Source organism: Phascolarctos cinereus, unplaced genomic scaffold (assembly GCF_003287225.1).
Source record: "Phascolarctos cinereus isolate Bilbo 61053 unplaced genomic scaffold, phaCin_HiC Scaffold_1;HRSCAF=81, whole genome shotgun sequence".
Taxonomy (NCBI): Eukaryota; Metazoa; Chordata; class Mammalia; order Diprotodontia; family Phascolarctidae; genus Phascolarctos; species Phascolarctos cinereus.
In genome coordinates, this window is record NW_027555514.1 from 293,196,251 (window position 1) to 293,221,601 (window position 25,351).

The following is a 25,351-nucleotide window of genomic DNA, read 5'->3' on the forward strand; positions in this document are numbered from 1 at the left end:
TGGAATCTGGCTGAATTCTGATAAGGAATCATCCACACTCCAATCGATGTCCCTCATTTATCAGAGACTTCTAGGGGGTGCCAGAATGCCCAGAGCACTGGGCCTGGGTCAGAAAGGCCCGAGTTCAAATCTGACCTCAGACAGACACTTCCTGCTAACCTCTATCTGCCTCCGCTTCCGCACCTGTAAAATGGGAATAATAACAGCATCTACCTCACAGGATTGTTGTGAGAATCAAGTGAGATGAGTGTGAAGCGCTTAGCCCGGTGCCTGCACACAGCAGATGCCACAGTAATGTGTGCCATTATGATTTATCGTTATCATCATCACTGTTGGTTCATTCCAGTAAAGGAAAAGCAGGGAGATTTCCTGCGGCCATCACCAACAAGTCTCGCCAAAGGGCTCTTACCTCGGTCACTTTGGGCTGGAGGATCAGCGTCTCTGGACTCATGCGAGGGATGTCGATGTGAATCTGGTGGTGTAAGACAACACAGTTAGTCCACAAAGCACTGTCCCGGAGCCTCCCAAAGGCAACGTCTGCCTGTAATTCCCATCGAGAGAAGTTCATGCAAACAGCTGCTGCTCCGTCACCTCAGCCCCCAACTCCCAACCAGGTCAACCATACGGGAAAGGAACACAGCAACTATTCAGCTCTAAATAAGGCTCACCCCCTACTCAGCCGGGTGTCTATTCATCCCTTTAAGGTATGGGGGAGAATGCATCCCCAAAGCAGGCTGTCCCACGGCAAGGGAAGACCACAGGAAATCACAACTTTCCCCAAAGGGCCCTCACCAGGAAAGGGCCCTCTTGCCCAAGCACCTTCATGACCGCACGCCTGCAGAAAGCCCTGGCTACCATCTGGTGGTAATAGCTGAGACTGGTGAGAAGAACCCAAAGCTCACTGGGTGCTAAGCTCCGGCTGCCCGCACGCAGATCAGCCCTTGTTCTACAGCTCCTAGATGGCAGAGAGGCCGAGTGACCTGCCCGGGGCTACATAGCCTCTCTGCACAGTGCCTCTTTGATCTGGCTAACTTTTTATGGGCTATGTGCAGGCACTAAGTCTAGGGCCCCCAAGGACAATCCTACGATTCACTGTCTTTGTATCTTTCTCTAATCACACTGTTGTATGGCCTCTACTGCACTTACACATGGGGCCAGGTGATATTCTGCAAAGAATCCTAGAGACACTAACTAGCTGTGTAAGCCTTACTCTCCTCATCTGTAAACTGGGGCCAGTATTATGGATAACTGTCTTGTAGAGGCTGTATAACGCAACTGCTTTATAAAACCTAGAGTACAACAGAAACCCAAGGCCTTGGTATTCCTGCCACATGCTGTTTTTTATCAGGGCAGGCAGGTGGCACAGTGAACAGCGTGCCAGGCTGGGAGTCTTTCCTGAGTTCAAATCTAGCCTCAGACACTTACTAGCCATGCGACCCCAGGCAAGTCACTTCACCCTGTTTGCCTCAATTTCCTCATGTGTAAAATAGGCTGGAGAAGGAAGAGGCAAACCACTTCAGTATCTTTGCCAAGAAAACAGCAAACAGGGTCACAGAGGGTTGGACACAACTAAACAACATTTTTTTTGTTTGTTTAGACAACTGAAGTTAAGTGACTTGCCCAGGGTCACACAGCTAGTAAGTGTCAAGTGTTTGGTCTGAGGCCAGATTTGAACTCAGGTCTTCCTGACTTCAGGGCCAGTGCTCTGTCCACTGCACCATCTAGCTGCCCTCATTTTTTTTTATCAGTGTCACTGACTACCCAAGTGTCACAGGGCCCAGTGAAATTAAAAATATCCTAAGGGCAATGGTGGTGTTTTCTCTGAACTCAGTATCTCAGTTGGCTGCTATGAAATACTGCTGCAAGGAGACTTAGAGGTAAACCAGCTGAACCAGCTCATTTTGGAGAAGAGGAAGTGGAATACCAGAAAGGTAAAGGCACTTCCACAGGGTCACACAGCTGACAAGTAGTGAAGCAGGGAAGGAAAGCCAGCTCCCCTGAGTGCCAATCCAGAGAACTTTCCAGTACCCCCCCAAGCCTCGGAAGCACAGTGTGATGCACATGGTAGGCATTTATCAATGTAGACTAAACTGAACTGGGAGTTTTTCTCTTCTACAAGACAACAAATTCCCAGAAGGCCCGGCCACATCTTTTATACCTCCATGCCGGCACAGCCCCTAACACAGCCTACCTAGGCCTGGCAAGCACTGGCAAGGAGGGGTCACTGTCAAGTTTGCTTCCTGTTGACTGGGCAGCATTCAGACACTGTTCTCTAGCTGACACAGCGAAAAAGCAATAGTTGTTTCCCAATTAGGAGAGCAGGCCTTGGGCTTTTTAGTAACATAATCTATAGCAATTAGTAAACATTGATTTCCAGCCTCCAACATGAGCTAGAGTAATTCTTGTGTAACAATGGCACACAAGTTTTTTGTGGTGACAGTTTTTCACACCATAGGAGGAAGCATTTTTCTCCCCTTTTCAACATCCTTACAAAATCCAGTAAATTCTTCAAAAAGAGTGTTCATAAATCTCTGTGAACAAGCAGCAGAACACTGACTCAGAAGATGAGAAGAAACCAAGGATAGGACAGAAGCACAGACTGAGAATCACAGTGAGATTCTCCCAGTTAGAAAGCAAGCATACACCAAGGTCTTTATCTTCCAAAAACTAAGACCTAGAGAGAGGGAGTCATACCTCTAGGAAAGGGCAAAACATAAATGTGAACTCAAATCTTCTTAGAACTCTGATATCAGGCATCATCCCATGACACAAAGCAGAGTCTGAGAAACTCAGTCCTTGGTCTGTTCTTAAGCCCAGATTTACCTCTACTGCATACTGACTATTTGACTTTCAATAAGTCATTGAATCGCTCTGGGTCTGACTTTCCTCATCCATAAAATTATGAGGATAATAATGCCCACCGACTTTATAAGCTAGTTAGTAAGGATCATATAAGGTTTGACGCAGTGAATGAAAGAATGAATGAATGAAAACACATTCTCCAGTGCTCCCCATGTGCCCAGCCCGGTGCTAAATGCTGGTGGCAGGAAGAGAAAAAGTGAGCTAGGCCTTGTGTTCAAGGAGTCCAGACTGACTGGAAGAGACAAGCTTTGAAGAATCTCAGCTATCAGAGTGATGGAAAGGCCCAAGGCCCTAAGACTTGAGCAGCAGAAGGATGCCAAGGCCCATGGGTCTTCAGGGTATAGTAAGCCAGATGAAAAGTGGGGAAAGAGAAGAGATGAGAGGAAGAGGGGAGCATGAGGGATGGGATGTACAGGCACCTGGGCAGAGGACACAAGAAGGCAGCACCAGGGGAGAAGGAAGGCCAGCTGCTCCATCTCACTGGAGGGAATAAAGTTGGTGATTTCCTTCACATTTAAGCCTTGGGAGCACGCATGCAGACTGGATAGGTTCCAAAGAGCCTGGGCCAGGGGTGAGTTGAAAAGACACACTAAACAACCACAGGCCATGATGGGCAAGTTGGTGTGGCGCAGAATCATCCAATCAAGAAGCAGTCAGTAAGTGCCAGGCACTGTCCTAGGCACCTGGGATACTGAAACAAAAAATGAAACAATCCCTGCTTACAAAGAGTTTACATTCTAACAGGGGAGACAAAAAGTACATCTCTAAGTCCACAGAGAGAGCATACATATAAAGGGAAGAAATCCAAATGAATGCACACAACCGTCTGGGAGGGAGAATGCAAGCGGCTGAGGGGACCAGAGTCAGGAGCCTGAGATTCCTCTTGAGGAAGGGAGGGGAAAGAGAGGGCCTTGGAGGATGGGAGGTGGCATGTCTGAGGAACAGTGACAGCCAGGCTGGCTGCCCAGGAGAGAGAACAATGGCCAGGGAGATAGCAAGGGCAGCCCGAGGCCAAGGTGGGAAGAGTCACAGCTGAGTCAGAGAGAATTCCTGTACTTCCACAAACCGAAGCGAACTAACACCATGCCTGCAAAGTTGGCAAGTCGGGCCATCCTGCTCAGGAGGGAGATTTCAAAGCCAGGAATAACATCCCCTCAGAGACAGAGAGTCACCTGGCAGGGAAGTGAGGGATCCCCTACACTGACTTCCTCCCACTCCAAACACAGGCATGCACACAGTAGGCAGACACTTCACTAAGTACATTTAGGATGACAGGGGGTGGGAGTGAATCCATCTTAGGGCACAGTAAAACACAACTTCAGAAGCCAAAAAATAGGGCAGATGCTACAGACGCATTGTTCAAGGGAAGCAGCCCTGAAGGGCTCCAAAATAGAACTCTAAAAAGACAAGGAGAACGAGCTGCTCACAAACTACCTTCGATTCTAAAAGAATGGACGGAAGACAAGGAAGCAGCAGCGGTGGATGAAGACAACAGTTCTGGCAGACTAATGAATCACTCAATCAACACTGATTAAGCACCTACCACGTGCCAGGCACCAGGCTAAGTGCTGGGGATAAAGAGAGGCAAAAGACGACCAGAAAACAAATATGTACAAACGAGAAGTCAGAAATCATCAAAAGATGCAAGGCACCAGAATTAGGGGGAATTGGAAAAGGCTTCCTGTAGAAGGCAGGAGTTCAGGCAAGACTGAAGGAAAGCCGAGTAGAGATGCAGAGGGAGAGTGTTGTAGGCACGGGAACAGACAGCCAGAGAAAACATCTGGAGCTAAGACATGGAGACTCCTATCTGTGGAACAGCCAGGAGGCCAGGGTCACTAGACTGAAGAGGTAGGGACTGAGGAACAGGCAGAATGAAAAGGCAGAAGGGCTGAGGTTAAAAGCCAAATAGGTCCCGAGTAGCGTTTTCGACATGTTGAGTTTAAGATGTCTGCTGGATGCCTGGTCTGAGGTGTCTGATGAGAGGCTGGAGGTCAGAAGAGAGGTTCGCATAGGACAGGAAGATCTGAGGATCACCAACACAGAGATGGGAGCTGATGGGATCTCCAAGTTAAGCTGTATGGAGAAAGAGGAGAAGAGGGCCCAGAACAGAGCCCTGGGGGACATCCACGGTTGGAGGGCGTGATCTGGAGACAGAGAAGGGGGAGAACCAGGACAGAGGCATCCTGAAAACCTAGACAGAAGAGGGCACTGAGGAGGAGAGAGTGACCCAGTGTCCCAAGGCTGCAGAGAGGCCATGGAGAAGGAGGATGGAGAGAAGGTCGCTGCACTGGACTGTTAAGAGGTCATTGGTCAGTTTGGAGCGAGCAGTTTTGTGGAATGATAAGGGGTTAGGAAGAGAGTGACAGGAGAGAAAATGGAGGCACTAATTGTAGAAGTCTTTTCTAGGAGTTTAGCGACAAAGGGCAGAGGAAAAACATAACAATAGTTAGCAAGGATGAAAGGGTCAAGCAAGAGTTTTTTGGAGGATGGGGCATGTTTGTAGGGAGTAGGGAAAGAGCCAATAGAAAGAGATAAGTGAAAGAGTGGGGGTGACAGAGGCGGTATCTGTTGGAGGAGATGAGATGGAAGGGGATGCTCAAGCAGGTAGCAGGATCAGCCTTGGTCTGGAGTCAGGCCACCTCATCATGTGAGATGGGGATGAAGCAGGAGAGGGGCAGAGGGCACCTGAGCGACAGGAGATGAAGAAGAGGGGGCTCACAACATGTGACATCGAGTTCTTCTACAAAACAGGAGGCAATGTTCTCAGCTGAGGGTGGGGACAGGGACATCTATGGGAGATTTGAGGAGGGCTGAGAAGGTTTGGAAAGGCTGCAGTAGGGAGTAGAAGAGCGAGCTGTTGAGGGAGGTATGGTAGGATTGTCGAGCAGCAGCGAGGGCAAGGAGGCTGAGGGTGGGGACAGGGGAGCCACGGGAGGTCTGCTCATGCCTCATCGTTCCCCCAATGTTACTTGGACAATCTTGTCGACCGTCCTTGCTTTCCTCCCCAGCCTCAGCTCTCTGTGAATGTCAGCAGCCCCTGACGCTAGTCTTACTTTAAATGCTGAGTCAGTCCCCTCCCCGAAACTGGGGCTCACGCTCTTCATCTCCACCACCTTCCACTTCATCTCTACTTGGAGGGAAGCAAAGGATACTCAACAAGACTTTAAAAGGGGCGGGAGGGGCAGCTAGGTGGCGCAGTGGATAGAGCACCAGCCCTGGATTCAGGAGGACCTGAGTTCAAATCTGACCTCAGACACATAATACTTCTTAGCTGTGTGACCCATTGCCTAACCCAAAAAAGAGAAAAAGAAAAAGAAAAGGGGTGGGGGTCATGGGGGGTCAGAGCAAGGTCAGAAAGGCCGTTCGGGGGCACAGGGAGACACAGACCATTTTGTTTCTGTATCTCCAGCCCCGAGGCCAGGCCCTGGTGCACAGGAAGCGCTTCATCGTGCTTTTGATCAATTGATACTGTGAAATCACGCAGCTGGAGGCATCAGCTGGGGAGAGAACATGGGCTCTGCCACAGACAATGGCATTTAACAGAATGGCACAACACATGCCCAGAAGCCATGGGGATGTCACCCGAGGAGAGAGCAGAGAGAGACAAAGCAAAGGACCCAAGGTCAACGCGTCTGCGAGGGGAAAAGAGGGATAAATGTGCAGGGTCACCGACACGTGCTGTGAAAGGGGCCCTTTCTCTCCTGAAACATCTCCATGCTGCCCAACCCAGAACTCAGAGAAGATGAAACAGAGGGGGTAAAATTGTCAGGGCTGTAGGCTCATTCATTTTATTAGCTTGACGCACACCAGTGAAAACAAGCACCAGGCAACAGCCATCGGCTCTGTGCCCGGCATCTCCCGCCCCAGACAAGGCCGCACCAAGTCTGCCCCTGCCCCATCTGCCGGCACACACACTTCTCACCGCACTGGCACCGAGACAACCAGTTCTCTGGCAGTTAACTGCACAAGGCTGTCATGAGGAAAAGATAACTGAGTGGAGAGGCCTTAAAACACAGCCCAATGCCATCCCCACAGTTAATACCCAATTAAGCATGTCCAAATAACGGGATTCATTACATGCTGCCTGCCCCCAAATGCCCTCCTGCACTTTTAATCGCAGAAGTTATTTTTGCTCTCAACTTTTAGAAAGATTAATGAACTACGTGTGTCACAGAAATCTACTCAAGAAAAGTCTCATATTTTTGACCAACTGTTTAATAGAAAAAGTGCCGAGGAGGTTTTATGAGACTCCTGAACTCTTCAGGGTGATTGGAAATTTCCAAAAGTGCCTCTGAAAAGATAATACTAAAAATCCCATTGGGCACTAAAACATAGAAAAGAATTGACTCTGTTCATTACTCTGTTCTAGCCTGGAAGTGAGCAATTTAATTTGCCGTGCGGCACATTAAGAAGAAAAACGATGTGACAGGGCCTCGTCTAGGACGTGGGTGTCCTCGCGTTTCAGGCACTCTGTCGATAAAGGGATAAGGAGGGGCTCTGACGGCCTCACCCCATGGCCCGGGGGGGACTCTTGAGGCCATCCCTCCCACGTCTAGGCCTTCACTCCCACTCCTCTCCAGGTCCCAAATGCCCTCTTCTCCTGGCTTCCTCAATTTCCCTCCATCCTTGAAAGGTCAAGACAAACATCAGCTAGGCTACAAAGCAGAATGGCCTTTCATTGGGAGCTTGGTGGACCGGAGTCAGACGAGATGACTGCCTAACTCCAAGGTGATGATGACACGGACTCCAGCCTCTTTCGTGAAGCCTTTCATGAGCCCTTCCTCTTGTTTCCCCAAAGAAATAGTAAGACACTCAAGGACAGAGTTTGGCTGTCTTTGTACCCCCCGTGCCCAGCACAGTGCCTGGTACCCGGTAAATACTGATTGAAAAACAGTTCAGGGGGGCAGCTAGGTGGCATAGTGGATAGAACTGGAGTCAGGAGGACCTGAGTTCAAATCCGGCCTCAGACACAAAACACTTACTAGCTGTGTGACTCTGGGCAAGTCACTTAACCCCAATTGTCTCACACAAAAAAAAAAACAGTTCAGGGAGGCCACATCTAAAGAGAAGACACATGGTCTATACCACCACAGAAAAATGCATAAAAAACGGCAAATAAAAAGTATGAATTGGCAAGTCTGACCGTCATGTAGGTGATGCTGGGACATGGGGTCATGGAACCTGTGCTTGGAGTATGGCTCTGGACAAGTGTAACTGACTCCAAAAGAAGAGAACTGATGAAAGGGGAGGCGGAGCAGCGCTTCACATTCTGGAGACAGACCCACACAAGGCTCAGGCGAGGAACGCAGGCTCCAGAAGGGGAAATCCTGAGGCCGTATTTGATGCCGCAGAACAGAGGGAAAAACAGAAGTGATTCTGCAATAGACTAGAGACCACCGGGACAGAAGGGAGAGCTAGACAAGATGTAGCAAGATCGATGCTATGACCCGAGAATCACAGAGGTGCAGTGCTGACAGAAGGGTGCCCTCAGCCTTCTGAACAGCTGGGTGACCTCATCAGCCTGCCAAAAAGAAGGGCAGCACAGAGCCCCAATTGTTTTCATCACAATCCCCTTTTCCAAGGTATAGAGAAACAGATGACGATTCTGGGCATGACTGATGATGAAGCACGAGGTCACTGCTGGAATGGAAACAGCAGTGAGACTGAGGGCGAGTGACCACCATGGCAGAGCCACACCTGGTCTGACACGAACTCCAGATTTCTGAGAATGGCAAAAAGGGCTAGGTACAATAACGGCCTGAAATCCTGTAAGCTGAGTCCACCCGAAAGACAAGAAGCTGCGGAAAATGAGATTCTGACAACAAAAAGGGGGATGGATGAGGCTGATGAGGAAGGAAAAGGAAAGGCTGTCTTAAGAAACTAGTGCAACTCCAATTGTAGGAGGACACGGACCAAAACAATGCCTGGGAAAATCATGGCAATTACCGAAAGGGTAAGCCAAGCCTGCAAGGACAGCTTCCGAGGCTGGCAAGGACTGCTGAGGACAAGGAAAAGGAAGACATTCTGTTAGGCTGGAGGAAGATGAAGACTGGGGACAGGGCGGTGCCACTCCACAAGGAGAAGACTTCTCTCTCCTCTCTGTCTTCTCGATCAAGGAGAATTCTATCTGGACCAGGAAAGAATCAAAAGAGCATGGTCAAAGAGAAGAGTCAAAGCAAAGAGAGGTGGGGAGATGGAAAGCAAGCATCGACCTGTCCTTGCTGAGGACGGGTGGTCAGGGCATCAATCTTGTGGACAAAGGGGGCTCCCCCTCAGAGGAAGCAGGAAGCACAAGAGTTCCCTGGAGCTGTGGCCACTCTCTCAGACAATCACACTGGGCTAGAAGTTTGGGAAGGCCTCTCTCCTCTCAATCACCTACTTCCCTCATGTGCGCTGTCTCCTCCAAACAGAGGGTAGCTCCAGGAGAACTTGGACTGCTGGCTTTGTCTGTTCGCACCCTCAGCACTTTGCACAGATTTTAGAAAACAATACCCTATGTGAAGAGAGAAGAAAGAAAGGAAAGAGAGGAAGGAAAGGAGAAGGAGAGAGAGAGACAGAGAGAAAGAGGAGAGAGAGGGAGAGAGAGAAAAGGAGAGCATGAAAGAGAGAGAGAAGAGAGAGCGTGCGCAAAAGAGAGGGAGAGAGAGAGGAGAGAGAGAAAAGGAGAGAAAGAGAGAGGGAGAAGGGGGAGAGAGAGTGTGAAAGAGAGAGAGAGGAGAGAGAGAAGGAAAGAGAGAGAGAGAGAGAAGGGGGAGAGAGGGGGAGGGAGAGAGAGAGAGAGAGAGAGACAGCGCCGTGTTGCCCGCCTGGAAGTTTGGTCTCGAGTGGGCAGTTCCTTCTCTACTCACACAGGTTGTCTGTCCTTTGCTCTTGAACAGGCCCATGGTGTCACAGAGGTGATGCCGTGACTTGCAAGTGCGTTGGGTTTGGGCCTCACTTTCTCCTCCGGAGGTGTCTGGATCCAGTGGCGAGACATAGATCAGGATGCCTGGAGATGGCCCAGGATGTAGTGGAGGACACTGACTGTTTCAAGCTCAGGTCTTTAACAGGTCATTAACCTTACCTGCCATTGCTGTGTTCAAAGACAATGTAAATTTGAATTTCTGAAACTTTTTTTTGTTTTGGTTTTTTTTCTCTTAAAGACCAGCCTTCAACCCAAATCACTCTGGTCTACCTGTTTGGGCCCAGACTAGCTCAGAATGAATGCCAATAACACTTGTTTCTGCTTTGGCCAGAAACCCTGAGAGTCCTCCCCTCCTGGACCCTTTTTTTTTTTAAAAAGAGGCCATTCTTTGTCTCATTTTTTTTTTAAGCTTTAATCACTGAATGGCCATGGTCAAACTGAGACCTGTTAAAGACCTTCGCTTGAAAAGAGCAGAGTTCCCCACTGCATCCCGGCCATCTTCAGCCATCCTGATCCATATCTGGCCACTGAACCCAGATGGCTCTGTAGGAGAAAGCCAGGCTGGTGACCTTGCACAGCCCTCCCTCACTTAAATCCAATTCACTTGCATGTCATGGCGTCAGCTCCCTGATGTCATGCTCCTCTTCAAGAACAAAGGACAAACAGTAGCTGCAGAAAACAGTCAGGGCTCAATAAAGGTGTTTTTATTCATTCATCCTTCTGATGAGTCTTAACCTGTTTTATTTTCTTCTTGTGAGCAGAAATCCTAGGTCTAAGTCTCTCTCTTGAGCAACAGCTTAGCTCAGAGTAGAAAAACGTAAAATTTACATTTAAGTGTTTTCACATCAACCATCTCAAATCCATCTGATCTCTGATACAAACTGACCCTAACCCCTATTCAGATGTAACTCTTAAGATACTGGACTGTTCCCTTTATGACAATAACTGCTTGGGAAATGGGAAACCTTCAGGGCAAAAATTAGGATTAGACCAACAGCTTATATTACATGCCACAAAAAACTCAAAATGGAGACACAATCTAATTACAAAAGGTTACACTGTAAAAAAAATAAATAAATAAGTGAGATCAAGTAATTTCCATGTGGAACAGAAAAGATCACAAATGAAAAACTAGACAATTTTGACTATCAAACATTAAAAAGCATTTAATAACTAATGAAGGCACAATTAGGAAAGAAATCATAGAGCAGGGAAAAACATTTGCATCCTAAAGCAACACTAACAGTTTGGTATCAAACAAATAAGGAGAGTTGATTGATACAAGTACATATCACCAAGAGGCATTTGCCAACAGGTCAAAGAACATCTAAAAGCTTCCAAATAAGAATCACAAACTACAAACAGTCACAGAGAATACGTTCCAAACCGCCAACAAGAGAAATGATGATTAAAACAACTCAGAGGTTCTGTGTCACACCAGGCAATTAGCCGAGGGGTAGGAACAGTCAAGTGCTCCTGGAACCACAGCGAGGCAGACAGATCCAAAGGGGTCCAACTGATTTCAATGGCAGCTCAACCTGAGGCAGAAGTGACTGTGACTGACCCGCCCCAATGCTACCTTCCAAGTCCGTCAGGAAGCGGGTACCACACCTGGCTTAGTAAGGCGATCTTCAAGGTCCCTCATCCAGATCTATGCCTATAATCTGATTAAAGAGAAGTGGGGTCCAGAGGAGACGGGACCTCAAAAATCTTGGGAAGGAGCCTGGAGTGCATCCAACAGGGGTAAGATTTGGTGTAAAAGGGATGTATGATCAAAGTGGTATCAAGGACTAATGTGGAGAGAGAGCACGAGAAAAGGTAGCAATGAAAGGGGGCTCAGCCTTAGACTCAGGAAGGCCTGGGTTCAAGAGCTGCATCTGAAACATAGCTCCTCTGTAACCATGAGGGAGGCCCTTAACCACTCTGTGTCCCAGACGTCTCTTAGCACTACGAGGGCCAGACAAGTGGCTGGCATGCATCAGTGGAGGGAGCTTTCATACTGGAAATTCCCTGCTATAATCACGGGTCTGGAACCATTAAAAAAAAAAGTAAACGGGCATTTGGGAAGGCAGATTAAGAAGGCCAGGTAGAAAGCTCTTTGCTACTTCAGGCACAAGGTCATAAGAACTTTATCGAGGATTACTGGCCATGGGGATGGGGAGGAAGGGGCAGTGACAAAAGACACCAGAGACAAAAGAGAAAAAGGAAGGAGGCCACACTGACCCTCTACGTGTACCTGGGGAGCCTCAGCTCTCTTTGAGCTACAAAACTGGCCAAGAGGCCAGAGGGAGAAAAAACACTTTTTATTCTAAAAGCAAAAAGTAAGTTAACAATTTGGAAATATTTTCACTAATTATGTGTAATATGGAACTGAAATAGACTTCATTATCTGTTGCAGTAGCTGAATAAAGTTTTATGTTTTATGTACTTAATTAATTTTCCTGTAAGAGGTCTACCAGAATATTTAGATTACTACCTTTTTCAAAGAAATATCACTGACTGGCAGCAGATCCTTACTTCAATAAGAGTGACCTGAGGAAAAGGCTGAAAACTCGCCCAAACTTTGGATGTATCTTCTAACACAATGACAAGTCCAAGGCGATCGTTAACACTTCTTCCCACACAAAATGGCAGGTCATTTCTGGGGGAATCTCCCAGCCTTTAAAGGGAGTGGAATCTGTGTTTTTCTGAGTAATTAAAGAATCCCAAAGGGTGCGCTGGTTTGGCAGGTGAGAGTGGTCATGGGGCAACAGTGCATTGTGCCTTTAGTCCGTGGATCTAGATGCAAACGGGACCAAAGCAATCAAGTAACAAGAAGAGAATCAATTAATCGATCAGCATTGATCAAGCAGCATGACAGTACCAAAGGGCACAAAACAAGAAGACCGGGGCATAACTTCTAAAACAGGTTGGCTGGCAATAATTTGCCAGCTCAGCAGAATAAGAAGTTTACCCTTGAAGCACGAGGGAGGGACTCAGCACGCCAACTGAAAACATGACTTTTTGCTTAACAGGAGCATAACCAATTTTTCATTTCCACAAGTAGACAGTGAATGACAATCACAGTGAACCCCCGAAATGCTAGTCTGACGCCAACACAGAATGAGCTGAGAAGTGTAAATCAAATTTAAATAGTGTTCTCGTTATGCACAACGTCTGTCAAATGACTACTCAAGAAACCATAACTGAAGCCATCTTACATTAAGCAAAGCAACAAAGTCAGATGCAGTCTACATTTTCCCCCCTAAGTCCCTGGGTAGAGTGGAAATGCAGTGCTCATCTATACCCAGGGAATCAACTCCTTCAGAGCTAAACAAAGCAAATTACTTTTCCCAGGTCCACACCTGGGGCCCAAGAATGTGCCCTTAACCCTGAGAAGGTCACTCCCACAGCCCAGCTCACAAGGAGCAAGTCCACGGTGGGAGACAGAGCCTTGTCATCTCAGAATGCCCAAGTTCAGAAGCCCTTCGAGGCTTGGGAAGATCCCTGATCTGCTCCACATGAGGAAGAGGGGACTACACGTCCTCAGAGCTGTGGCATCCTATGGGACCCTTAAACATAAACAGGTGAATCAGTAGGAAAAACAGGAACAACAGAAGGAAACACGGCCTCCAAATCTAATCAACAAGTTCAGGCATCTACGAATACTATGAAAACAAAGGAAAATGAGCCGACACTGGATGAGAGAGAGGATCCTGTGGAATGTGAGGAGAGCATGGAAACACAACACACTGTTCCCAAGTGGTTTAAAAGAGAAATGAGAATTACGACGGCAGAATTTATGGCTTGGGCAGCAAAAATAATGAATGGAATAGAAAAACTGGAACCAGGGACGGCAGCCTCACCAAAGAAACAAAAGAGAACAACAGATGGGGGTGCAAATACACAGAAGTGGAGGAAAACCTCAAAGAAGAGAAGCAAAAAACAAGAACCTGGAAAGAAAACACGGTCACTATGCAAGTAAAACACACAGACCTCAAAGAAGAACGCGCAGAGATGACCCGAGGATCCGAGATCTCCCAGGAGAACGTGACAAGACAAAAAACCATGACCCCATTATGAAGGAAATAATAGGAGAGAACCACCCAGAACTTCAGAACACAGAAAATGAAATTCTAGTGGAAAGAATCGACCGATCACCTCCAGGGAAAACCCAAAGCTACAAACTCCAAGACATGTGGTGGCTCAGTTTAACAATTCAATTTAGAAACAAGAAGTTCTGCGAGCCACCAGAAGAAAGACAAGGAAAGGGCACTTGAAAACACAAGGCTACTCCACACCCACCAGAAAAAGGAAGAGAGAATGGACTGTTGTGCACCCAAGAGCACAGGATGCAGCCCAGGGCGAGACCTTCCAGCAACTCTGAGTTTAACCACACAGGACGAAAGGTGGATGCTCAATAACAAAGGAGAGTTGGAAACAATTTTCTCAGAACTGAAGAGATTATCTGCCCCTCAAACACCCCAAACAAGAGAAACGCAAGAGGAGTGCATAATGCAGCAGGCAAGGAGGCAAAACAGAGAGATGTATGGGGGAAGGAAAAGGAGGGATCAGATGGACAACTGGCACCTGGATGAGTGGGAGAATATGGACAGGGGGAGGAGATTTCCAGGCTAATGTAGGAGAAAAAAAAAGTTATCAAGAAAGGGCATAGACAGAGGTAGAGGAGAGGCCCTACTATGGGGCAGTGTTATGTAGCACAGCAGATAGAGCATCAGGCCTGGAATCAGTAAGATGTGAGCTCACATTTGGCCTCAGACAACTGCCTAGCTGTGTGACCCTAGGTAAGTCACTTAACCCTGTTTGCTTCAGTTTCTTCATCTGTAAAATGGGGATCATAACAGCACCTCCCTCCCAGAGCTGTTGTGAGGATCAAATGAGCTCATATCTGTAAAGCACTTAGCACAATATCCGGCACACAGCAGGTTCTATACAAATGGTAGCTATTATTACCAATAATAATAATAATAATAACAATTTGGCATTGTTCTGGAAATGAGGTACAATGGAAAAGGGGAACCCATGAGGCAAGCCCTACAAGGCAGTGGCAGAAAGCACCTATGAGAGAAATGATTATTAATAACTAATGATTTGGAGGAGATGCCCCCTTTTTCTAAAGTCTCTTAAAGGACATTACGGACAATGAGATCACTGGACTAACTTTCTTATTCAGACCCCACCCACGTGAGAAAGCCATTAGGTTCTGCTCAGGTTTGAATAGATTGCCCAAGGCTGGAGGTAACATGGAAGTAAATGACATAATCAAAGTTCAGGTCCAGCCCCTCACTGTAATATTCATTCTCTCATTAATAGTTAACCTATCAGAGTTGATCGCCACCCTTGGAGATACCTCTCTTCCAATGACTTTATAAACTGTGAGCCTACCACCGTGATGGTCTTTGCTCTAAGAAAGAGATGGCGAGACAGCTAGGTGGCACCAGCCCTGGAGTCAGGAGAACCTGAGTTCAAATGTGACCTCAGACATATAAGACTCACTAGCCGTGTAACTCTGGGCAAATAACTTAACCCCAATCGCCTTTAAAAAAAGAGAGACAGAGAGAGAGAGAGAGAGAGACAGAGAGAGAGAGACAGAGAGAGAGAGAGAGAGAGAGAGAGAGAGAGAGAGAGAGAGAGAGAGAGAGAGAGAGAGAGCTGGCCAAATGACCATCCTTTTATTAATAAACATGCTGGGATTATTAATAAAATGATTAAATTACGTCTCTCAAAACTTTTTAAATGCCACACCTAGAAGGGAGACCCTAGAGTAGATACCTTGAATAGCGTTAAGAAGACAAAGAAAAGGAATTATAGATACAGATCATTACAGGGGTTACAAATCAGAGGATGAGGGTCAAAGGTAAACAGAAAGAGAAAATGGATAATGATGAGAGTGAGGAACTTTCTTTTTGGAAAGGGGCACAAAAACAAAGGAGGAGGACTAGCTGAAGGAGAGGAAAGTGAGGGGGGGACATCAAAGAAGAAATAGGGATCACGGGTGAGGGGAAGAGAACCAATGAGAGCAGGGCATCTTAAAGAAAAAAAAAGATTAAAGGAACTTAAGGAACATAATATCGTGTCCACAGTATGAAACTGAAAATATTCCCTACAGACAAAATTAATGCACCTGGATAAGAAGGGAAGTGGTCAAATGAGAAAAAATCCTTGTATCAAACCTCTCTGATAAAGGTTTGGTATCCAAGACATGCAAGATATAAACAATAAATGCACAGAAGACTAAGGGCCATTCCCCAATAAGTAAATAGCAAAAGGATATAAACAGTTCTCAGAAGAAGAATTACAAAGTGCCCACAATCACATCAAAGAACACGCCTGATCACTGCTGTGCAAGAGAAAGGCAAATCAAAACAGCCCACAGGCTGCACGTCCCACCTCCCTGCCTGGGAAGGCGTGCTACGATGACATAGGAACAGCACCAACAAAAACAGCCTTGCTTTTTTTTAAACCAGCTGTACTGCTCCTGTTTCTGACAGGTGAAGGAGGCAGGGTCCTGAGCCTCAGCAGAAACTCAGGCCCCTGAGAGAGAGGGCAACCCAGTGCCTAATCCACTAGGGACAAACCACTAGGCTCATTCAATTTGATTCACACCCACAAGAACTGTTCAGGGCCTACTACATGTGAGGCAGAGCCTGCGGCAGAGAGGACCTAGAGACAAAAAGGGCCTCACGTGCCCTGGGCGGGCACAGCTTCTAGAAAGGCCAAGAGAGAATACTAGGAGATGCTGACCACGGCCTGAGGCTCAGGCAGGGAGAGGAGCCCCTTCTGAGCAAAGCTTCTTCAAGTAAGAAAACGGACTTCAAGCCAACGGATGGCCTCCAAAGCTGCCCGCTCCTGGCACGGGGACCCTGAAAAACAATCCTCCCGACACCCTCTACCGACCAAGTCTGTGGGGAGGGGGGCAAGAGGGAAGGCCCACAGAGACAGGGCAGGGGGCAGCCTGAGGGGGAGAGCGGCCTCTGAATTAGATTTTAAAGGACAGGAAGGAATCCAACAGGCTAACACGGGGAAGAAAGCCTCATCAGGAATTGGAACCAGCATGGGCAAAGGTGCAGAGGAGGGAAAACAGAAGGTCTATTTGGGGAACAGAAGGTGGTCGGGTTCTTCAGTGGAAACCATCACCCGATCAGGAGGGAATTGTTTAACAAGGAGGCGACAGAGGCAGAGCAAATGCTTGAGGTGACAGCAAATTCATTTACCATTGCAACAATAAGGTGGGATGCAGATGCCATAATTTTAGAGAAGCGATGTCGGACCACGAGCCACAAGCTGAGAAAGTCCCCGCGCCACAGAGAAGGGGCAGCTCCCAAAGATTCTCACCTGTCTGTAGGTGTCCTGGTGAGCTTCATCGTTCCGAGAATCATAATATTGGTCGATAAAAGCAAAATATTCCTTTTGCTTTCTCCGCAGGGTGCTTTCTCTCCGATCCACATTCGCAGGTAGGTAACCCTTATGAGAGAAGAAAAGGGGGTCAGTGTCCGTCAGTTACTGGTCTATTTTTAAGTTCATATTTTAAAAGCACAAGCCCCCAGGCACACAGAAGGGGTGGATTTTCTGAAACCAGACAGAGAGGACAACAAGACGGGTTTGGAAAAAGAAATGAGATAGGCAGAACCCCACAGGCTGACTCTGGCCACCCCCAACACGAGCCCCACTGGAGACCCCAGGCTGCCTCAGCCCCGCCGAAGGAAACATCACCTCAGTGAGCTTTGCTGAGGATCACAAAAGCAGCCTCGCTGCTGTTATGTTCACTCAATTCAAACATCCCACTCCAACAAGTAGGAAGCACCTTCCCCAGCTGTGCTCCCAAGTCCAGCCTGGCAGTGGCTACTGACCCAGGGCCGAGTCCTTCCCGGTGATCACTGCATAAATTCTTCCACACCCTAGCTTCTTCCAGGTCTGTCCCCGTCCCTCTAACTTCTCCATCTTTGTCACATACTATAGAACCTTCATGTTCCATTCTGTCCCACCTAGGGTCTCAGCAGGGCCATCTTCTTGCCATGTTTCATGACAGGCACTCTCTAGAGCACCAGCACCCCCCTCCCCAACTCTAGAGGGTTAATCCCCTCAGCTTCTGGAACTACTGCCCTGGGCTCTGTGGGCCTTGACTGCTGAATGAATGGAGAGGATCTGCTATGCTCCTGGACACCTCATACAGGCAAGCTGTCCACCCCAGCACCGCCGCCATCCTTACACCCAGCCCTCATTTCCCACTGCTGTTCTGGGAAACATAACCAGATCAGCATGACCATGGACTCTGGAAGGAGCACACCCAGAGACGCCCGACTGTCTCTACTCACTCTCTAGCTGCCCAACCCAAACCAGCCTCCCTTGGCCACCCCACCCCACTTCTTCCCCCACATGGATGGTGTCTCCCGAGCAGAATGGAAGCTCCCCAAGGGCCAGGACCTCCCCACTCTTGTATCTGCAGCCACTGTGCCAGGCATACAGTAGGTGCTTACTAAGTACTTTCCATTCACAGCCATACAGCACAACTGACTGAAGCATCTGACAAGCCATGGACACCCACTTTGTTTCCATTTATTTACTATTTCAAAAGAGGGCTGCTACAACCATTCTGTACATGCAACTTTCTCTCTTCCTTGGCCCTACCTGGGCTATCTGTCAGGCAGCAATACTGCTGGTTGAAAGTTACACCCGACTGAGCGACTTCTCAGTGTAATCACAGGTTCCTTTCCAGGCTCAGAGCCTGACCAGTGGGGCATGAGGGCATCTGCCTTCCCACAGCCCCCCCAACAACTAACTGTCTTCATCTTCTGGCATCTCTGCCAACACAAACACCGACTTCTCAAGCACTTCCCAAGGCAGAAACCTTTGCTTAGGGAGACACACTTGGGGCGAGGACGGAATCCCTGCCCACACGGAGCACACAGTCCAGAAGAGGAGCAGCAAGGACGATGCCTCTACTCCAATTGTTTGTGAACGGTATTTGAGAGAGAAGAAAATCCTCACCGAACGAGAGTGAGAGACTTTTCTTTCGACTTTAAAACGATGTAAGCGAAAGCGATCCTCCACCCAAACACCCAAAGTTGTGCCAGACGCCAATAACGTAAGTTCCAGAGACATGGGACCAGAGGGGGCCTTGGGACAGAGCAGTTACATACAAAGAAACCTCATGATCCGAGCTGATGCAAACTGAAATGTCCTGTGTACAAAGTAACAGCAAAATGGTGCCAGGATCAGCGGTGAAGGACTTAGCTATCTCCTTGGCTATTAACAACCCAAGATGGCTCTGAAGGATTCAAGATGGAAAATGCCGTCCCTGCCCAGAGAAAGAACTCGTCGCGTCCAGACACAGACTGATACAGACTTTTTCTTACTTTCTTTATTTGAGTTTTTTTTTCCATCTATGTTTTCTTTCACAACATAACTACACATGTTTAACCTATATCAAATTGATTGCCTTTGTGGTATATGAATGTAATGGAATACTACTGTGCTACAAGAAATGACAAACAGGGAAGACTTGTACGGTCTGCTGCTGAGTGAAGTGAGCAGAACCAGGAGAACATTATACACAGTAACAGCCAAGCTGTGGGATGACTAACATTGAGACTTAGCCCTTCTCAGCAATGCAAAGATCTAAGATATCTCCAAAGGCCTCATGATGGAAAATGCTATCCACATCCAGAGAAAGTACTATGCAGTCTGAATGCAGATCAAATCAGACTGCTATTTTTTTTCTCTTCTGTTGAGTTTTGTTTCCTCTTTCTAGTGGTTCCTCTTATTGGTTCTAATTTTTACTTATAACATCACTAATCTGAAAATATGGTTAATAAGAATGTATACATATAGCTTATATCAGATTCTGTGTCGTCCTGGGGAGGAAGGGGTGAAAAACTTGAAACTCAAAAGCATATGGAAGTGATTGTTGATAAATCAAAATAAATTAATTTATTTAAAAAATTGCTTGCCTTCTCAATGAGGGTGGGTGGAGAGGGAGGGACAGAATTTGGACAGAATTTTAAAAATAAATGTTAAAAAATTGTACATGTAACTGGGGTGAAATAAAATATTAAACAAACTCATGATCAACAAAACAACAACTCTGCCTACAATCTAAAAAGTAACCGCAACTTCAGTTCAATTCAGTCAGTCAAGCAATAAGCATTAATTAAGTACCTACTGTATGCCAGGCATTGCACTACGTGCTGAGGATACAGAAGGGGAAAAAGCCAGTCCTGCCCTCGAGGAACTCGCAATCAAACAAGTGACACACAGGATCAAAAGAGGGAAGGCACGGGAATCAGGAGGGGTCAAAGACGGAAGCCAGGAAGGTCGGTGGCTGGCACAGGGGAAATCCAAGAGTCGGCTGTCTCGTTCCAGAGCAGCCAGGAGGCGGGGTCAGCGGACTGTCGCAGAAGGCGGAACGGCCTGCGTGAGTGCATCTGGCCAAAACGTAAAACGTAAATGACGTAAAACGTAAAGGACGTAAAGGACGTGTGAAAGATGGTATCGTGAAATGAGACTGGAAGAAGAGTCTGTTTTGTTCTTGAGGGAGGAAGGAGCTGAGGAAGGTGTGTGAGGGCTCCTAAGCCTTAGGAAGACCCTCCAAGTATGCGGTGAAGAGTCACTGAGGGCAAGGAGACAAGGGGAGCCGTGAGCACAGCCCAAGGAAGCGGGGAGGAGAGGCCGGAGCAGGGCGCAGCCGGGGCAACATGGCCAAAGCCAACCAACGGGGCTCAGCAGCAGCTTGGGGATGGGCATGGGGATGAGGAGCGTCCAGGAGGACCCGAGGATTAGGAGCACGGGCTCCAGGGTAGTCTGAAAGGAACCTGGGGGAAGGAGAAAGACCTTCTGCATCAGACATCCGCGTCGACTCCGAGGTGCTCCGAGGACAGAGAGGCCACGGATGATGGGGAAGGGAATTCAAGGGGGAGACTCGGACCAGAGGACACACGAGAGCCAGTGGCAAAGAGCCCACCAGCGCCAGGAGAGCCGCTGAGACCACAAGGGACAAAGCCACAGAGAGAGACTTGGGGAGAGACGTCTGCAAGTGTCCAACTCCAGGGGACGGCGGGTGGGGGAGTGCCAATCCTGAAGGGCAGGAGATGGATGAGGGCACAGCAGAAAGAGCCTGAGCTTGGGAGCAAGAGACTGGCCTGGACTCTGCTTCCACATTCAGCCGCTGCACTACCAAGGCCAAGTGACTCACCTCATACCGATGAGGACGGTGACAATTGTAAGCAACAACCTCGGAGAGTCCGTTAGAAAGCATTTCTGAAGCGCCTACTGTGTGGCCAGGCACACTGCGCTCAAATCCAGCTCCCAGATCTAAAAAGTCTCTATCACATGGGAGAGAAAAACCCACCGTTCATATAAGATGGGGGTGGTGTAGATGGGCACAAATCAGAGATCAGTCTTCCCAAAGCACAGTCCTCAGCACCACGGTCCAGCTAAGCAAATCCTACAGGCTCCCTAGTACTTCTAGGATCACGTGGGACTCCTCTCCACAGCCTGCCCTGCCAACCTTTGGACACACGCCACACTCAGTCACACTGACCTTTGGCCATTGCTCGTGCAAAGCCTCTCATCTCCAGGCCTTTGCACAAGCTGGTCCCCATGCCAGGAAGGCCCTCTCTTCTCACCTCTGCTTCTTGCAATGACACTCAAAGGTAGGTCCAGCCACAGCTCAGAACCACGAGTGATCAAAGGGGCTAAAACAAAGGACACTCCAGGAAAAAGTCCCCATGACTTTCAAGTATCTCACGTTCTGCAAAATGAAGAAACTTATTCCCACCGGCACCAGGGACACAGAATTAATCCTGTGCCTGATTTTTATGAGAAACTAATAGTACTTCAAACCCCACCCCGCATTTTTCACTTAGGCCTTCCTCCAAAGTCGGAGGCCAGCCTGCATGGGTTAAAGTCCTTCCTCAGGATAACACCAACTGACAACAGAAGAGAAAGAGGTAGTGGCCGAGCTTAACCTGCCCCTAAGATCAAACAACTCCTTGCATGGACTCCTCCCTCTGTGTCCTCTGGACTGCCTGGCTCCACACACTTACTACTGGTGAGATGAATCAGCTCAGACACTCCCCCTCCTCAACTGACTGCCCCACCCTCCAGCTTCCATCTATGTGGGCTCTCCCACATCAGGCTGTGAGCTCCTCCAGGGCACTGCTGTCTTTGGCCTTTCTTTGTAACCCAAGAGCTTAGCACAGTGCTGGGCACACCGGGGGCACTTAATAAATATTTATGGACTCTGACTCTACTCATTAAATAAAAACCATAGCCAACTTCACCCCCTCACTCGATAAAGCCCGGGAGTTCCCTATGCCTCCAAAAGCAAATACAAGGGGGTGGCTAGGTGGCGCAGTGGATAGAGTATGGGCCCTGGAATCAGGAGGACCTGAGTTCAAATGCAGCCTCAGACACATGATACTCACCAGCTGTGTGACCCTGGGCAAGTCACTTAACCCAAATTGCTCACCAAAAAAAAAAAGGAGCAAATATAAAATGCTCTGTGTGGCCCTCAAAGCCCCCTCCTACCTTTCCAGTCTTCTCACACCTTACTCCCCACATACTCCTCCATCCAGTGACCCCCAGGCCTCTCAGCTGTTTCACAAATTAGACCCTCTATTCCCAGACTGAGCATTTTCCCTGGCCTTCCCCCAGGCCTGGAATGCTTTCCCTCTTCTCCTGGGATTACTGACCTCCCAAGTGAAATCTCAGCCCCTACAAGGGAGATTCTGAATGCTAGGCCTTCCCTCTCTTCTTTAGCTGGGGTATATGCTGTCTAGAGCCTGATCTGCCTGTGTCTGTGCCAACAAGATGACTCATCCCATTCTCCTGCAGCCTGCCGCCATCTTAGGTCCCCCTTTTCTAGGTGCAGTCCTGCTCCATTAGAGAGGGGAGGGATTGTCTTTCTTTTTGCCTGGGCTTGTTAAAGGCCTTCGTCAGGATAATATAAATTGCCCAAGATTAAGAAGGGCCTGTGGCCTGAGCCTTCGGGGTTAGGGTGGGGGTAGGTATCCCCCCCAAGATGGCTGGTGTGAACTGGGGTGAATTACTGGATGGTCTATGAAAACAAGACAAATGAAAGCCACTTAAAATTCAGAAGAGTAACTAACTCTGACCGCCCACAGGATCATGGGGTGAGGGTTGGACTAGCCCTCAATTTACAGATAGGGATACTGAGGCATGGAGAGAGGAGGCACCCCAGCTCACCAAGGCAGCAGACAGCACGGCTGAGAGGTGAAGCCAGGTCTATGTCTATGCCTTCTATGTCCACCAGGCCACGCTGCCTCAACTGCCCACCCAGGCTGTCCCAACTCCCCAGTGTGCTTCCCAAATGCCCCGAGTCACAAATGGAGGAGTGGTCCTCTCTTTCCATGTTTGCCTGTTCCCAGACCCCCCACGGAGAGGGAGCAGCCTCTTTGGCAGACTTCCAGGCAGCTAGAACAGGACATGGAAAGGGTCAAGCTGTCACTGGCGAGAGGGGCAGGCAGCCCGCAGGCCTCTCAGAATCTCAGAGCACTGCCCTCCCATGGCAGCAGGAGCATCGGAAGTGGTCTTGGCTGAAACAGAACATTCCTCCAAACAAACCCCAAATGCCTAGGGGCAGCCCCTGAGAACAGCTCCATGCCTCCTCCTCCCTCGAACCTGGGGCCTCCATCCTCCCTTGCACCGGGAGCCTCTGTCCTCCCTCCCGCCTAGGGCCTGTGTCCTCCCTCACATTCCCTCCTAAGGGGTGCTACACAGTCCAAACTAGAACCTAGCTCTTCCCACTGCCAGCTCAGAACCGCCCCACTCAGCCAAGGCACTGCCTCATGCACAAATCTGACCCAGGACAGCTAAAACAGGGCCTCTTACTCCCATCATTTTGTTAAAAAGCAAGTCAAAAGGCAAGTGTGCCAAGATCAGAAAACAAGCAATGTTCCTAAAAAATCCGTACCACTTACATTCACTCCTGACATCCCCATTTTTAAAAGAGAAAACATACATGCAAGTTGAGGCCTTTGGATAATTAAGCAAGACTGAAAATTATGCAAATGAAATACATTCAACTATGCAATGAATTTTAAATGACAGAACTACAGAAAACTTAATTGCTGTATTAGCATGCTATAAAAACACTAATCATAAATGTAAAACAAAGCTAGCATATGCTTAGACCCAAATCTTCTCAGTGGCAGAAAAGCCCAGAGGAGTTTTCTCCTCCCTTGGGGAGCCCCCCGGCCATCAAGGCACAACTTAAGTCCAAATCCCCTGAAAGCCAAAGAGGGTAGCACCGGAGGGGACTCAGCATTGCCCTTGCCGGGCTCACCTGCACGAATATTAAACACCGAACGATGGGCTGCTCCCCGGTTCTGCAATTCTTCACAAATCCAGAAAATGTGACTCTAATTTCATTTAGAGGAAAGGTCATTTGCCATTTGCAAGGACTTCCAATGGCTGATAACATCAACAACACCGCCATGGTATGGAGGCCGTCTGGGCCAATTCTTCATACTGGGAAATTAACACATTTCTCATCTTTTTTTTCAAAGTAATATTTCTTACTCATCAGTAGACTACAGCACCCATAACCCAAACCAAGTAACGCGGGCAGGGTAAGGAAGAGTCATGAAGGAACAAAAGAAAACAATCATTTTGCTAATCCTTGGAAACAGATCATGCATGCGCGCGCACACGCACACACACACGCGCACACACACACACTTTTTGCTAGACAGATGAAAAACGGGCCGTGCATTTGTAAATTCTGTACTCTCCTAGCGCTCCTCGGCATGCAGATTTCACCCAGTGTCCGTGGCCCGGCGACAAGGGAGACGCCTGCCTCTGGCAGAGAGGACGAGGCCACTAGTCAGGAGCTGAGCCACGGACCTTCCCAGTGAGGCCCACGTGTGGACTGTCCAGCTGCTTGTTCCCTATGAGGGAAAGTGAAGGAATCCACAGGAACTGGGGCCCTTGACGCCAGAAGAACAGAGCGCCACCAACCACTTCCAAAGACAACAGGGCCCACCGAACCGAACCAATCTTGCCTATGGAAGTATCTGCAAGTCCCACAGTGCCTCCCAAACAAAAGCCTTCTACGCTTATCTATCCGGTGACCCACCCCTGACAGATGTCCCCCTGCACCAGCCCCCCACCCACTCCGAGCAAGCCATGAGGCTCAGCAGCTAAGCCACAACCACCCCTCCCCTGGGGGCCTGGGAAATCCCCCGAGTTGATGCCCTCAGCCGGCCTTGCCCAGGCCACCACTCAGCTCAGGAAACAGCCCAGAACGCCATGGAAAGCCCTCCTTTGAAGGTGTGTACAGACTACAGAGCAAAGGGCCCAGAACACCCCTCGAGGCCCACCTTCTGCCTTCCCAGCATTGCGGATGGTGAGAGCGGTCCAGCTGTGCGCAGTGCAGGCACCTTCCCCGTTAGACTGAGAGCTCCCTGAGGGTAGGGGCTGAGCCTGGTCCAGAGCAGGTGCTTTATCAGACAACAGGGAGACAGAAAACAGGAGGAAGCAGGAGCCCGCCCCCTCCCACTGTGGCCACGCCTCCTCCTGGGTCTCCCTCACACTCCAGTCTGTCCATCCACCTCCTGAAGCACA

General features: G+C 48.6%; 1 protein-coding gene across 1 annotated transcript in view; it reads right to left on the reverse strand.

Annotated features, from left to right (window-relative positions):
* The window catches only part of TBC1D22A (TBC1 domain family member 22A), a 246,708-nt gene that overhangs the window by 138,159 nt on the left and 83,198 nt on the right, over positions 1 to 25,351 (reverse strand). The window contains exons 7-8 of the mRNA XM_078150521.1: positions 17,102 to 17,230; positions 410 to 472 (exon numbers count right to left, since the gene is read on the reverse strand). Coding sequence (XP_078006647.1) covers positions 410 to 472; positions 17,102 to 17,230 — 192 coding nt within the window. The remainder of the gene's footprint in view (positions 1 to 409; positions 473 to 17,101; positions 17,231 to 25,351) is intronic.